General features: G+C 42.5%; 1 protein-coding gene across 2 annotated transcripts in view; it reads right to left on the bottom strand.

Moving 5' to 3' along the window:
* Positions 1–14,676, bottom strand: part of LOC110494482 (calcium/calmodulin-dependent protein kinase type 1) — a 57,939-nt gene that overhangs the window by 37,543 nt on the left and 5,720 nt on the right. For both annotated transcript variants that reach the window (XM_021569590.3, XM_036950541.2), the window contains exon 2: positions 12,856–12,969. In XM_021569590.3, coding sequence (XP_021425265.2) covers positions 12,856–12,941 — 86 coding nt within the window. In that variant the 5' untranslated portion in view covers positions 12,942–12,969. The remainder of the gene's footprint in view (positions 1–12,855; positions 12,970–14,676) is intronic.

Raw genomic sequence — 14,676 nt, 5'->3', positions numbered from 1 at the left:
GGAGTTTTATACTGAGTTGTATAGGGCAGAAGTGTGTGATCCTATGTGTGCTCAGGTCTTGTTCACAGAACTCTCTAAGCTCTCTCTGGCACAGAGGGATGAAATGGACATTCCTCTGTTGTCCCATGAACTGGCAGAGGCCGTAACCCAGATGTCCCCCGGTTGTGCACCAGGGGTCGATGGACTCGCAGTGGAGTTTTATAAAATATTCTGGGGCATAATTGGACAGGATTTATTTTGCGTGTTGCGTGAATGTGTCGGGGTAGGAGAGTTGCCGATGAGCTGCGTCGGGCGGCTCTAACTCTCCTGCCCAAAAAAGTGAACTTAAGAACTGGAGGCCTGTGGCATTACTCTGTGCGGACTACAAGATATTTGCCAAGGTCCTCTCTTACAGACTGAAGTCCCATTTGGACTCGATAGTACATAAGGACCAAACATATTGTGTACCGGGACACTCAATCACGGACAACTTGTTCTTAATTAGGGACATGTTGGAAATGTCGAGAGGTTCTAATGTGAACTTTGGATTGGTCTCTTTAGATCAAGAGATAGAGTGGACCATGAGTATCTGTTTAATGTGATGTTTGGGTTTGGGAAGAGTTTTTTGACCTGTGTGAAGCTGTTTATGCTGGGGCGTCACGTATGGTCAAGGTGGGAGGGGGGCTCAGTAGGCCTGTCTGGGTGAGACGGGGCATTAGACAAGGATGCCCTCTATCTGGGTAGTTATACACACTAGCCATTGAGCCTTTTTTGGGACTGCTACGCAGGAGACTGCAGGGAGTGTGCTGGACAGGCATGGATGTGGTGACAGGCATAGCAGTGTCAGCATATGCAGATTATGTTTCTGTGATGGTCAGGGATGGTTAGGATATGCAGGCACTAGAGACTAGTCTGAAGGTGTACTAGGGAGCTTATTCAGCTAAGTTGAACTGGGGCAAGAGCAAAGCTATGTTATGTGGGGCATGGGGGGATAGGGCCCCTCTGCTTCCAGGGGGTTTGCAGTGGGGTTGTGAAGGGCTTAAAGTGTTGGGGGTGTACCTGGGCTCGGAGAAGTGGGTCAGGAAGAACTGGGAGGGGCTGTCACAGGCAGTGGTGTCAAGACTGGCCATGTGGAGGTGGCTCCTGTCCCAAGTGTCATATAGAGGAAGGGTGCTGATAATCAACAACCTGGTGGCATCTTCCCTGTGGCATAAACTGGCTGTCCTCAACCCCCCCACCTGCAAAGCAAGCTGGTGGACTTTTTCTGGCTGGGCCATCACTAGTTGAGGGCTGCAGTGTTGTACATGACCGTCCACTAAGGAGGACAGGGCCTGGTGGAACTGGAGAGCAGGATGGCTGCTTTCCGACTAAAGGCGGTGCAGAGACTGCTGTACCATACTGATGTTGGCTGGAGGGAACCAGCATGCGCGCTGCTGAGGAGAGCTGGCGGATTAGGGTTGGATCGGCAGCTGTTCCTCATGAAGCTGGAGAGGCTGAGTACAGCAGGTCTCTCAGATTTTTACTCTGCAGTGCTGAGTGCCTGGAAGCTGCTAAGGCCCACACGAGAAGGGGGTGTGGAGCCTGGGCTGTGGGAAGAGCCGATCTTCAACAACCCAGCCATCCCTTTTTGATCGGGTTCAGTCGGCCACCCAGCAGAGGCAACTGATGGCGGCGGGTTTACAAAGGCTGGGTGACCTGAGACTGCTGGGAGAGGAGGGGTGGAAAACTCTGGAAGTCTTGGCACAACAAACAGGAATCTGTTAGGATGCTGGAGAGATTCCTGGAGGAGGTCCAGGAGGCACTGTCAGAGACAAGGGTGGTGTTTGAGCGGCCAAAGGGGGAGGGGCCACCAATGTTTCCGCCACTACAGGTGACGGCAGAGACTGGAGACTGGCAAGGGGAGGACTTGATAGATTTTAACACTCCGAGCCTGGGGGAGTTTGAAGGGGTGGGATGTAAAGCCCTCTACAACCTCTGTGTTAAGGTTAGGAACATTAGGAGCCTAACAGGAGTGAAGGCACGTCAGTGGCCGGAAGCATGTGGGGCGGAGAGTATGGTGGGTTTTAGATGGAGGGGGCTCTACAAACCCCCAATACCAAAGAGGTCAGGGGACCTCCAGTGGAGGGTTCTTCATGGAGCCCTGGCCACTAACAGCTGGTTGGCACGGGTTGAACCGGGAATCGGATAGGGGTGTCCTTTCTGTGTAATGAAAGAAACTGTGATTCATGTGTTTTCTGTGTGCACCAGGTTAATGTCATCAATGTCTCTGTTGGAATGTCTGTGTGAGAGGTTGGGGATGGTTTTTACTGTTGGGATGTTTATAATGGGATACAGGTATTCGAAGTTGGCTATTTGGCTAACAAGGAGGAACAGGGTCAAAGGTGGGGGGATAACAGACCCTTTACTAATTGTTTAATGGGATGGTCTCTGCGCTCCTTAGTGTTGACTTTGAGTACTATAGAATGATAAAAAGTGTGGAGATGTTTCAGGAGATATGGTGTGTTGGGGGGCTGTCTGTATAGCTGAGGAAGATGTTTTGGATATACGGTTGTAGAAGTGGGTATTGTTTTGGGTATTGTGACGTTGGTGTGTATCATGTGGTGGCAGAATGGAAAGGTGAGTATGGTACATGAATGCAGTACAGCATATTTTTAAGTGTGTGTGTGTGGGGGGGGGGGGGGGGGGGGGGTTAAATTAATCTGAAATGAGAAGGTTTCAGTAAAGAAAGACAAAAGGTCTCTCTCTCTCATTGGACAAAATGAGTATAGTAAATCCAATCCTATAGTAAATCCAATGGATTTAAAAAAAAATTCCGCTGGAAAAAGGCTAGGATACTTTACAACACATCTCGTTATGTTTTCCGAAGATGAAGCGATAAGAACAATGTAGGACATCTCAGAAAGACAGGAGGAGGAGCGGAGCCCAGAGTTTCCCTACTTCAAAGAGGTGGTTGATGCATCATTCTGAGGTCTGCGACCTCTGAAGCGGCCTGCTTGTCCAGTGGGACAACTGCCCTGTGTCCAAGAGAACAGGCAGATCACTGGCCCTGACTAGGAAATGAAAAATAGCTATGGACTTAATTCCACTACAACCAAATACTGCAACAAAACAATAAACGCATGTTATTGATTTAATATGCAGCCAATATTATGAAGGTATTGAGGAAACAATGTCCCCATGTCTGTCCGTGTCCATAACAGGCACAATATGCTGAGCTGGTGTTCTCAGGCTTTTCAGGCATTTCTCAGAGCCTACAGGCTTTTCTCAGAGCCTTACTCTCTCTCTCTCACACACACACACACAGACAAAGACGACACAGACACACAGAAACAATCCCAGAAATAGCAGCCAGTGAGAGACAGAGCACACTGGGCCACCATTAAATGTCAACACTGGGGAACGTTGATCCATTAGCCCTATTGATTTTAGATTATTCCAGTGCTTTCCCCAACTCCCCCTCTCCTCTCCTCTTTCCCCTCTCCTCATCCCACACCCCATTTCCCTGCTTTGCAAGGCATTCTGGGATTGCACATAATAACTGTATTGAAGGGCTGTAAAGTATTTTCCTCCAGAGCCCTGTGCTTACTGTCGGGGCCCGGACTGTCCTTGCAATGTATTACTAGGCCATTTAGAAGTCAAAATAGCACTGGCAAAGGCGATTGTACATTATGAACAACTATGGACTTTTAAAAGAGAACCACTACTACACAGTACAATCTAAGCAAGGAGAGTGATGCTGGTTAGGAAGTGCTATGTAGTCAGTGGGCCCAGTGTGAGCAATAGACTGATAAATAGTAAAACAATAGCAACAATGAAAGATACACAGCTATTAAAATATCAACACATGCCAAAAACATAATCAACCAAGACATTCTGCCAACAAATTCAAATGACGATTAACTAATCAAATTTGCTCAAGGCGTGGGCTCTAAACATTCACAGTTATTTTGTGTGTGCACGTTTATGTATGTGTGTTAGTGTGCTTCTATTTCCATTGAACCCTTGCCTATCATACTTGTCTATTTCACCCTACATACAGTCTGTCTGTCAGCTATGGAAATGATCAATATGTGTTTTAATGTTTCGCTGCCCCCATCAGCCTGCACAGTGGAGCTCCCATTTCAGCTTCACAACACACTCCAGGGCCCAGTGGCATAGAAACCCCAGTGTGAAAACTGCTACTGATTATGAGGCACTTGGGGAGAAGAGAGTCAAAATGGAGCTGGATTTCAAATAGGATGGTTCAGAGGCAGCTAGGGATATGAGCTAAAATAAAGCTGTGTTTGGGGAAGGTGAAAGAGAGATAAAAGCTGAGGACATAGATGGAAGGACAGATAAAGAAACAACAGCAAAGAGAACAATTAAGATAAGGAGCACGGAAGAAAGGAAAAGAGAGAGATGAACATAGTGAGGGGGAGAGGATTTGAGTTGATTGCAGTGGCAGTGATGTTGACTGTGTGTGCATCATTAATCCAGATCTGTTTTAATTACAGACACACATGCAGCAGCAGGACACACACACACACACACACACACACACACACACACACACACACACACACACACACAATGATAGCAACAGTCTGGGATGTTTATCATAGGGCTCATAGCCCAAAAAAGGTCTTCTTCAATGTGTCTCTGAAAAAGTCACCTTCAAAAAGTCACTACATGAAGTCTCACATTCATTAACCAGGAGTCTGTCCAAAAATATTTACTTATAGAGACTCCTTAACAAATAGAGGCACATCAGCCCTGTGTCAGTACAGGAGAAGATAGTGAGTAGAAAAAAGGTTCTCCCCAAGATGACTCAGCCTCTCTCTGTGTGACAGAATACACCATAGGGTAGACGAGGCCCTAAATTCGAATGTCAATTAATTAAATGGTTTGTCATTAGAGTGCTTCATTACTATGAATGAGAAAATAGTGGATACATAAATTCATTGTACTTGTTAGAGGCAGATTGATCTGTCAGCTATTGTGCTGTGGAGTAGAGCTGAATAAGATGAAAACACAGGCGAGGACACAAGCTTAGGCCGTGATCAGAGAACGTCTGCTACGAAGAGATGGCATGAGTGGGTGGAGGGTGGGATGGGAGTCGTGTGGACAGAGGACTACATGGTGAACTCCACACATGAACAGACACACACACACAGATTCTTCCCTCATAAGGGCTATTCGTGACAGAATGTCAGAGGGAGGCTCCAGGAATTTAGCTCTGCTCCCACCTTCAACAGTGTATACAATGAGGGGACTTAATCGCCCCTCACAATGCTCACACATTCACAGGCCAGGATTATTAATAGCAGATAAAGACGTTGTTTCCATAGTGACTGTTAGAGTCCATATGGAAAGTGTCTCTTCCAGTTGCCAAGACAACCAGCCAACGGTGAACTTGCAGCTGAGCGATCTGGTGAGCCGGTGATCTTTCCATAAACAGGTGTGGACAACAACTGGCAGACCATGGGATATGGGGGAAAGAAAACATATCGAACACATTCCTAACAAAGGGATCCGAGAGAAAAGGTGGTTTACCATGTAAATGGTGTTTACCCAAAATGTTTGACAAACATCACGATGATAGGAATGAGACAAGCACTGTGGTAGGTTTATCCCAATCAAATACAGACTGGCTTATACATACACCAACACAGGAGCCTGGTAAGGTATCATTGGGCTACATTATGTAAAGCGTGTTATGGATGATGTTTAAATCCTCACTAAGAATAATCCATGTGTGTACTTAATAGGCACTTCATATAATGTATGTGTGTCTAATGTAAGTGCACCTTAGATAAACATCCTGTATCATCTAAAGAGTTCATTGTTAAGTGTTACTGTAAATAAGATTTTGTTCTTAACTGACTTGGCTAGTTAAATAAAGGTTACATTTAAAATAAAATTAAATGTTTTACTCTTTGCACAAAATAGAGTAGGCTCAAGCCAGAACTGACAGAAGCTATGAATGTAAAGTAATAAAAAAAAATGTCAAGAGACAAGCAGCATAGAGACAACATAATCCCAGGTAAATTCACTTCAAATGCACGCAAAGACAGGCGTTAGTTTGAGAGCCTCCCTAAGGGTTTGGGGAATAGTTGGTAAGAGAATAGCACTGTTTGGTCCACAAAAGCCTTTTAAACACCTCCACTGAACAATAGGTTTAGCCTGATTCCATTATCCAGGCACCAGGAAGAGATCAGAACAGAGTAGTCAGCAGTCTAAAGAATCACAATAAAGTTCCTTACAACGCCTACTACTGGGGAATTGAGCGTGAAATCCTCTGACCTAAATGTTAAAGAAATAACCAGCGCACTCTGACCATTAGGGTGTGTATCTGTTAACCACTCATTTATGTCAATAAAAAATAAAAAAACATTGTAAAAAAAAAAAAGCCTTACATCAGACACACACACACACACACACACACACACACACACACACACACACACACACACACACACACACACACACACACACACACACACACAGGGAACAATATTCTCATCATTGGTATTGTGAGGGGGAACAGAGCCACCTATCTATCCACCACTCAGTGCTAAATGAAGAGAGTAGACCCTGTTGAAAGGCCCTGTCGACTGGATTAGTCAACGCTTTGGTGTAGAAGGCAGACCCCTCGAACCTAAACACAAAGTGGTTGAAAGGAATGGCTTCATGAAGCTACAACTGGCACTGACACAGGCACTACTCTGATGGAGCTACAGCTGGCCTCCTGCATGTATCTCATGCAAACTCCTGGCTCTTCTCTCTGTTTGCTTCTTGTACATGCTAGACATTTAGTCTCTTTCAACCTTTCATTCCTCTTTACCAATGACCTGACCTAAGCGAAGATATGGATATAATATTCATAATTGTATCTTACTTGACACTGTACTGCAAGGCCTTCTTAATGTAAAGTTCCTCACTAGAACTGGCTCCTGCATGAATATAGTTTGTCTCTCCTGTAACTTCTGGTTCCTGCCGGTCTCTCTCTTCCATGCTCTCAGGGAAAGGGCACCAGGGCCCCTCTGTTAACTACTTCCTGGGTCAGGGGTCAGTGGACACGTCGACACACTGAGCAGGCAAACAACATCACTGAAGAATACAAATAAATACAAATAAATTAAATTATTATTATTATTATTATTATTATTATTATTATTACAATTATTAGGATAAATGTTACCCTCCACCAGGGACTACAGCGCCTTCAGAAAGTATTCATACCCCTTGACTTATTCCCCATTTTGTTATGTTACAGCCTGAATTTTAAAAAAATTCTACACACATGGTAAAATCACCTCATGTTGAAATCCCTGAGCGGTTTCAAATCAAATCAAATTTTATTTGTCACATGCGCCAATTACAACAGGTGTAGATAGACCTTAACGTGAAATGTTTACTTACAAGCCCTTAACCAACAATGCAGTTAAAAAAATAGAGTTAAGACTTGGGTGACTGCAGTCTTTTACCATTTTTTGGGCCTTCCTCTGACACTGCCTAGTATATAGGTCCTGGATGTCAGGAAGCTTGGCAGCAGTGATGTACTGGGCCGTACACACTACCCTCTGTAGCGCCTTACGGTCAGATGCCAAGCAGTTGCCATATCAGGAGGAGATGCAACCGGTCAGGATGTTCTCGATTGTGCAGCTATAGAACTTTTTGAGGATCTGGGGACCCATGACAAATCTTTTCAGTCTCCTGAGGAGGAACAGGTTTTGTCGTGCCCTCTTCACGACTGTCTAGGTGTGTTTGGACCATGACAGTTTTTTGGTGATTTGGACACCAAGGAACATGAAACTCTCGACCCGCTCCACTTCAGCCCTGTTGATGTTAATGGGGGCTTGTTCGGACTTCCTTTTCGTATAGTTCACGATCAGCTCCTTTGTCTTGCTCACATTGAGGGAGAGGTTTTTGTCCTAGCACCACACTGCCAGGTCTCTGACCTCCTACCTATAGGCTGTCTCATCGTTGTCGTTGATCAGGCCTACCACTGTTGTGTCGTCAGCAAACTTAATGATAGTGTTGGAGTCGTGCCTGGCCACTCAGTCGTGGGTGTACGGGAGTACAGGAGGAGACTAAGCACGCACCCCTGAGAGACACCAGTGTTGAGGATCAGCGTGGCAGAAGTGTTGTTGACTACCCTTACCACCTGGAGGCGGCCCATCAGGGAGTCCAGGATCCAGTTGCAGAGGGAGGTGTTTTGTCCTAGGGTCCATAGCTTAGTTATGAGATTTGTAGGTACTATGGTGTCCAATGCTGAGCTGTAGTCAATGAACAGCATTCCTACATAGGTGTTCCTTTTATCCAGGAGGGAAAGGGCAGTGTGGAGTGCAATTGAGATCATCTGTGGATCTGTTGGGGCGGTATGCAAATTGGAGTGGGTTTAGGGTTTCCTTCATGATGGTGTTGATGTGAGCCATTACCAGCCTTTCAAAGCACTTCATGGCTACTGACGTGAGTGCTACGGGGCGGTAATCATTTAGGCAGGTTACCTTCGCTTTCTTGGGCACAGGGACTATGGTGGTCTGTTTGAAACATGTAGGTATTACAGACTAGGTCCGGGAGAGCTTGAACATGTCAGTGAAGACACTTGCCAGTTGGTCCACGCATGCTTTGAGTACACGTCCTGGTAATCCATTTGGCCCTGCAGCTTTGTGAATGTTGACCTGTTTAAAGGTCTTGCTCACATTAGCTACGGAGAGCGTGATCACACACTCTCATGCATGCTTCAGTGTTGCTTGCCTCGAAGGAAGCATAAAAGGCATTTAGCTCGTCTGGTAGTGTCGCGTCACTGGCCAGCTCGCGGCTGGGTTTTCCTTTGTAGTCCGTAATAATGTTCAAGCCCTACCACATCCGACAAGCATCAGAGCCGGTGTAGTAGGATTCAATCTTAGTCCCGTATTGACGCTTTGCCTGTTTGATGGTTAGTCTGAGGGCATAGTGGGATTTCTTATAAGCGTCCGAATTAGTGTCCCGCTCTTTAAAAGCAGCAGCTCTAGCCTTTAGCTCGGTGCAGATTTTGCCTGTAATCCATGGCTTCTGGTTGGGATATGTAAGTACGGTCACTGTGGGGACGGTTTCCTTCCTCTCCGGCAACTGAGTTAGGAGGGAGGCCTGTATCTTTGTAATGACGCACCATCCAAAGTGTAATTAACCTCTCTAGGATATGTGGGACGCTAGCGTCCCATCTGGCCAACATCCAGTGAGGTTGCAGAGCGCCAAATTCAATTACAGAAATGCTCATTATATAAATTCAGAAAACAAAACATATTTTACATAGGTTTAAAGATTAACTTCTTGTTAAACCAACCACAGTGTCATATTTAGAAAATGCTTTTCGGCGAAAGCATACCTAGCCCAGAACATAGCCCAGTTGACAAATTATTACAAACAGTAACCAGCCAAGCAGAAGCGTTACAAAACTCAGAAATAGAGATACAATTAATCCCTTACCTTTGATGATCTTCATATGGTGGCAATCAGAAGACATTTTCAATAAATGTTCCTTTTGTTTGATGAAGTCTCTTTATATCCAAAAGCCTCCGCTTTGTTAGCGTGTTTTCTTCAGTAATCCACAGGCTCAAACTCAGTCAAAACAATCAGACAAAAAAAATCCAAATTGTATCCGTAAAGTTCATAGAAACATGTCAAACGATGTTTATATTCAATCCTCAGGTTGTTTTTTAGCCTAAATGGTCTATAATATTTCAACCGGACAATAACGGCGTCAATATAAAAGGTATACAAGAAATGAACATGCGCCTGAAAAAACTTGGCATCACGTTAGGGTCCACTCGTTCAGACTGGTCTTACTCCCTCATTTATAAGAATACAAGCCTGAAACTATTTCTAAAGACTGTTGACATCTAGTGGAAGGCATAGGAACTTCAAATTGAGTCCTAAGTCAATGGATACTGTAATGGCATTGAATAGAAAACTACAAAACAAAAAAAAACTACTTTCTGAATGGATTTTTCTCAGGTTTTCACCTGCTAAATCAGTTCCGTTATACTCACAGACACTATTTTAACAGTTTTGGAAACTTTAGAGTGTTTTCTATCCAAATCTACCAGTTATATGCATATCATATCGTCTGGGCCCGCGTAGCAGGCCGTTTAATTTGGGCATGCTTTTCATCTAAAAATTCAGAATGCTGCCCCCTACACGAGAGAGGTTAACAACTTCACCATGCTCAAAGGTTTATTCAATGTCTCAATTTTTTTGTACCCATCTACCAATGGGTGCCCTTCATTGTGAGGGTTTGGAAAACCTCCCTGGTCTTTGAGGTTGAATTGGCGGTTGAAATTCATTGCTTGACTGAGACACCTTACAGGTAATTTTATGTGTGGGGTACAGACATAAGGTAGCCATTCAAAAATCATGTTAAGCTGTTTGGGATAGGGGGCAGCATTTTCATGTTTGGATGAAAAGCGTGCCCAGAGTAAACTGCCTGCTACTCAGGCCCAGAAGCTAATATATGCATATTATTATTTGGATAGAAAACACTCCAAAGTTTCTAAAACTGTTTGAATGATGTCTGTGAGTATAACAGAACTCATATGGCAGGCGAAAACCTGAGAAATATCCAACCAGGAAGTGGTAAATCTGAGGTGTGTAGTTTTTCAACTCATTGTTCGTTCTAATACAGTATAAATGGGGTCATATTGCACTTTCTAAGGCTTCCACTAGATGTCAACAGTCTTTAGAAGCCTGTTTCAGGCTTCTACTGTGAAAGGGGAGAGAATAAGAGCTGTTTCAACCAGGTGTCTGGCAGAAGGCCACGCACGTGGCCGTGAGAGCGACCTGCATTCCATTGCATTTCTAAAGACAAAGGAATTGTCCAGTTGAAACATTATTGAAGATTTATGATAAAAACATCCTAAAGATTGATTCTATACATCGTTTGACATGTTCCTACGAACTGTAATATAACTTTTTGGACTTTTCGTCTGAACTTTTGCCTGGACACGCTAACAAAAAGGTGGTATTTGGACATAAATTATGGACTTTATCGAACAAAACAAACATTTATTGTGGAACTGGGATTCCTGGGAGTGCATTCTGATGAAGATCATCAAAGGTAAGTGAATATTTATAACGCTATTTCTGACTTTTACTGATTCCACAACATGGCGGGTATCCGTATGGCTTGTTTTTGTATCTGAGCGCTGTACTCAGATTATTGTATGGCGTGCTTTTTCCATAAAGCTTTTTTGAAATCTGACACAGAGGTTGCATTAAGGAGAAGTATATCTTTAATTCTGTGCATAACACTTGTATCTTTTATTAAAGTTTATTATGAGTATTTCTGTAAATTGATGTGGCTCTCTGCAAATTCGCCGGATGTTTTCGAGGCACAACATTACTGAACATAACTAATCCAAATTAGATTTTTGGATATAAATATGAACTTTATCGAACAAAACATACATGTATTGTGTAACATGATGTCCTATGAGTGCCATCTGATGAAGATCATCAAAGGTTAGTGATTAATTTTATCTCTATTTCTGCTTTTTGTGACTCCTCTCTTTGGCTGGAAAATCGCTGTATGTTTTTTTGTGACTAGGCTCTGACCTAACATAATCATATGGTGTGCTTTCGCTGTAAAGCCTTTTTGAGATCAGACACGATTTATAGATTAACAAGAAGTTAAGCTTTAATTTGGTGTATTGCACTTGTGAATGTATGGAAGTTAAATATTTAGTTATTATGTTATATGTTATTATGTAACTTGTTAAGCACATTTTCACTCCTGAACTTATTTAGGCTTGCCATAACAAAGGGGTTGAATATTCATTGACTCAACACATTTCAACTTTTTATTTTTGTATTCATTTCTAAAAACATAATTACACTTTGACATTATGGGGTATTATGTTTAGGCCAGTGACACAAAATCTCAGTTTAATCTATTTTAAATTCAGGATGTAACATAACTAAATGTGGAAAAAGTCAAGGGGTGTGAATACTTTCTGATGTATGTCAAAATAGAACAGCTGATGTCAGCTCTGTAAAAAAAAATCTATATTTTAGCTTGCACTTTCATACTTAATGTGATACAGAATATCTAGCACACCATTGCCGTAATTTCCACTATAATCACATAAAGACATGAAACACAACACACTCTGGAAACTGCATAAAAAGCTAAATATTAAAAGCAAAAGTGTAAAATCCCCCGGGCCGTTTATAATTCAGTGAATATACGTGTGACGCGCCAAAGCTCTGCTCGGAGCAAGGCAAGTTATATCATACAGTATATACACCCCAGAGCTGCTGTTAGAATACATTATCAACTGGACCAGACATACACGTACAAAAGAGACATGAGAGCCTAGACAGACACAAATACACACACACGTTCACACGCATGTGCAAGCAAGCATGTACACACGTACCCACACACGAACACAGGCACGCAAGCACACAAACGCACTTGCACACACAACTAAACAATGTAATCTAAAACCATGGCCAATTTTCCCAATAGGCTAGTAGACCTCAGCATTAATAATGACCACCAATTGGCATATCACCAAGCTAGATTCCTGATCTAAGGGCTTTACGTGAAGACGATATCCCCCAATCACTTTCTACCCACACACTGTCCACTGTGGCCTGCATTAAACAAGACCGTTATACCTAAAGAGGTAGTCAAGTCAGTCCATGTCAAACATACAAATTCAATAAGTACAGGTACAGAAAACACTTGCAAATGTCCCTCTGTAGTTATGGTTATAGTTCTGTAGCCTGCATCTGAATAACACTGGTGCACTCTTCAGGGTGTTCTCATCATGAGTAGAGGGATAGTAAAAGGCTCAGACACTCTTGAATCGTATTGTCAACAACAAAATTAGATATGATTTCAGCACTTACGTCCCCAGGATCTCCTTGAAGTCGTAGTTTTCTTTCACATCTGATGTTTTCTTCTTCCAGGAATGTCCATCGTCACCCAAAGGCATCTTTCTTTTCTGTCGGTCGGCTACAATACTGGAGAAGAGGAGAGAAACTGATTGTTTAGACAACGGGAAAAAACTGTTAAGACAAGACACACTCTTTCTGGATAGTTGCAGACCCAAATATTTGTCTAGGTATGAGTTGAAATTTAAACGATTAGAGTTCTTTGTGTTTGAGGATAAGATAGAGAATAAAATTTAAAATATATGCTTTATTGCCACATACACCAGATAGGTGCAGTGAAATGTGTTGTTTTACAGGGTCACACTGAAAAGGATTTAAAGACAAAGTGATAAGGGATGACTGAAAAAGTCACTGGACTGGACATATTTTGGAATTTTTTTGTTTGACACACAAATGTGTTAGAATTACCTGGACACTAAGTTTCATAAGGTGAATCAGGCACATAAAACCATAAATATTTCACACAGAAGAGACACACTTTTACAAACTGCTTCAGGTGACATGGGTTGTCAGTCCTATTCTTCCTTAACCTCAACTAAACTTAAGCTCTTAGCATCCTGAATCAACTAAACTTAAGCTCGTAGCATCCTGAATCAACTAAACTTAAGCTTCCCTTCAACATCTCGCGTTGCTATTCTTACCAGTCCGAACACCAAAGAGAATTATCAGAGACTAGACTTTTAAACCGAAACAATGTGGATAGTAGATGCAGTTATGATTCAACCAATAAAACAACCACAACTAGGTCAAACATTATACAATTTCTGTGTTACTACAATTAGTCCTCACAGACACAATCTTTCAGCATTGTAAAAAAAGAATGGTTGTGTCAACTTTAAAAAGTTTGAATTTTAACACAGCAGGGAAACAATCTAGATCTAATGTTGAGTTAAGTTAATCTAAAGGTACTTCAATTTAGTAAGTGAAACTGACACATTTGGATTTAATGACTTGTTGAGTGAACTTGATACTTTTAGTCAAAGTATTTTTTGGGTTAAATTCTTCACTATGAGCACACTTGGGACACTGGGATTTGAGCTCACCACCTCTTGGTTGCCAGTGACTTGAATGTCCTGCTACGCCACCAGGTCTGTGCGAATGGAAGAGATTTATTGCCAAGAATGCATTAAGCACTTAGCTAAAACACTGTAATCAAAATTAAAAGTTCAATGTTTTTCCATCACATTTTTAACTCTACCGATAGTTTTGTCATAAAAACTGTTGCATTAAATATTAAACATTGTCTACTCTGGTCTTGGCACGTGATCTCTAGCCAACAACTCGGAGATACAGTACGGGTAGGCTGTACGGGTAGGCTAGTCTATGTGATGAGATTATTATGGATAATATTTGTATTTGTCAACCAGCAGTTAAGCATCAATCGTCATGTCACCAGAATAAGACCCTGAATATTTATTGGAAAGGAGCATCAAGATAACCTTGCACTTTCACCACCCTGGTAAATTCATCATAAATTATTTCATCTATAGCCTAATAAATTGCATGATTTCCCGAGTCATCGTGGGAGGACCACACACCATATCATCGTGTGACTGAAAGTTTGCTTCGATAGGATGGTTTTTACATCAATATTTCATGAATAATAAATTTTTGCAACACAAAAAGATCCCACCATGTCGAATGAACAAATTATCATCTATAAAATTGTACAGAAACATCCTGTTTCTATCACAGCTGTTGTGATTTTGATATGGTGTTACTATACTCGCATAAATGTTGTTGATGGAAAAAACTTGGATACTGAAAGCTATACAA

Source organism: Oncorhynchus mykiss, chromosome 17 (assembly GCF_057628025.1).
Source record: "Oncorhynchus mykiss isolate SJ-2025 chromosome 17, ASM5762802v1, whole genome shotgun sequence".
Taxonomy (NCBI): Eukaryota; Metazoa; Chordata; class Actinopteri; order Salmoniformes; family Salmonidae; genus Oncorhynchus; species Oncorhynchus mykiss.
Note: the sequence above shows the minus strand (reverse complement) of the source record. Positions and strands in the feature narration are given on the sequence as shown.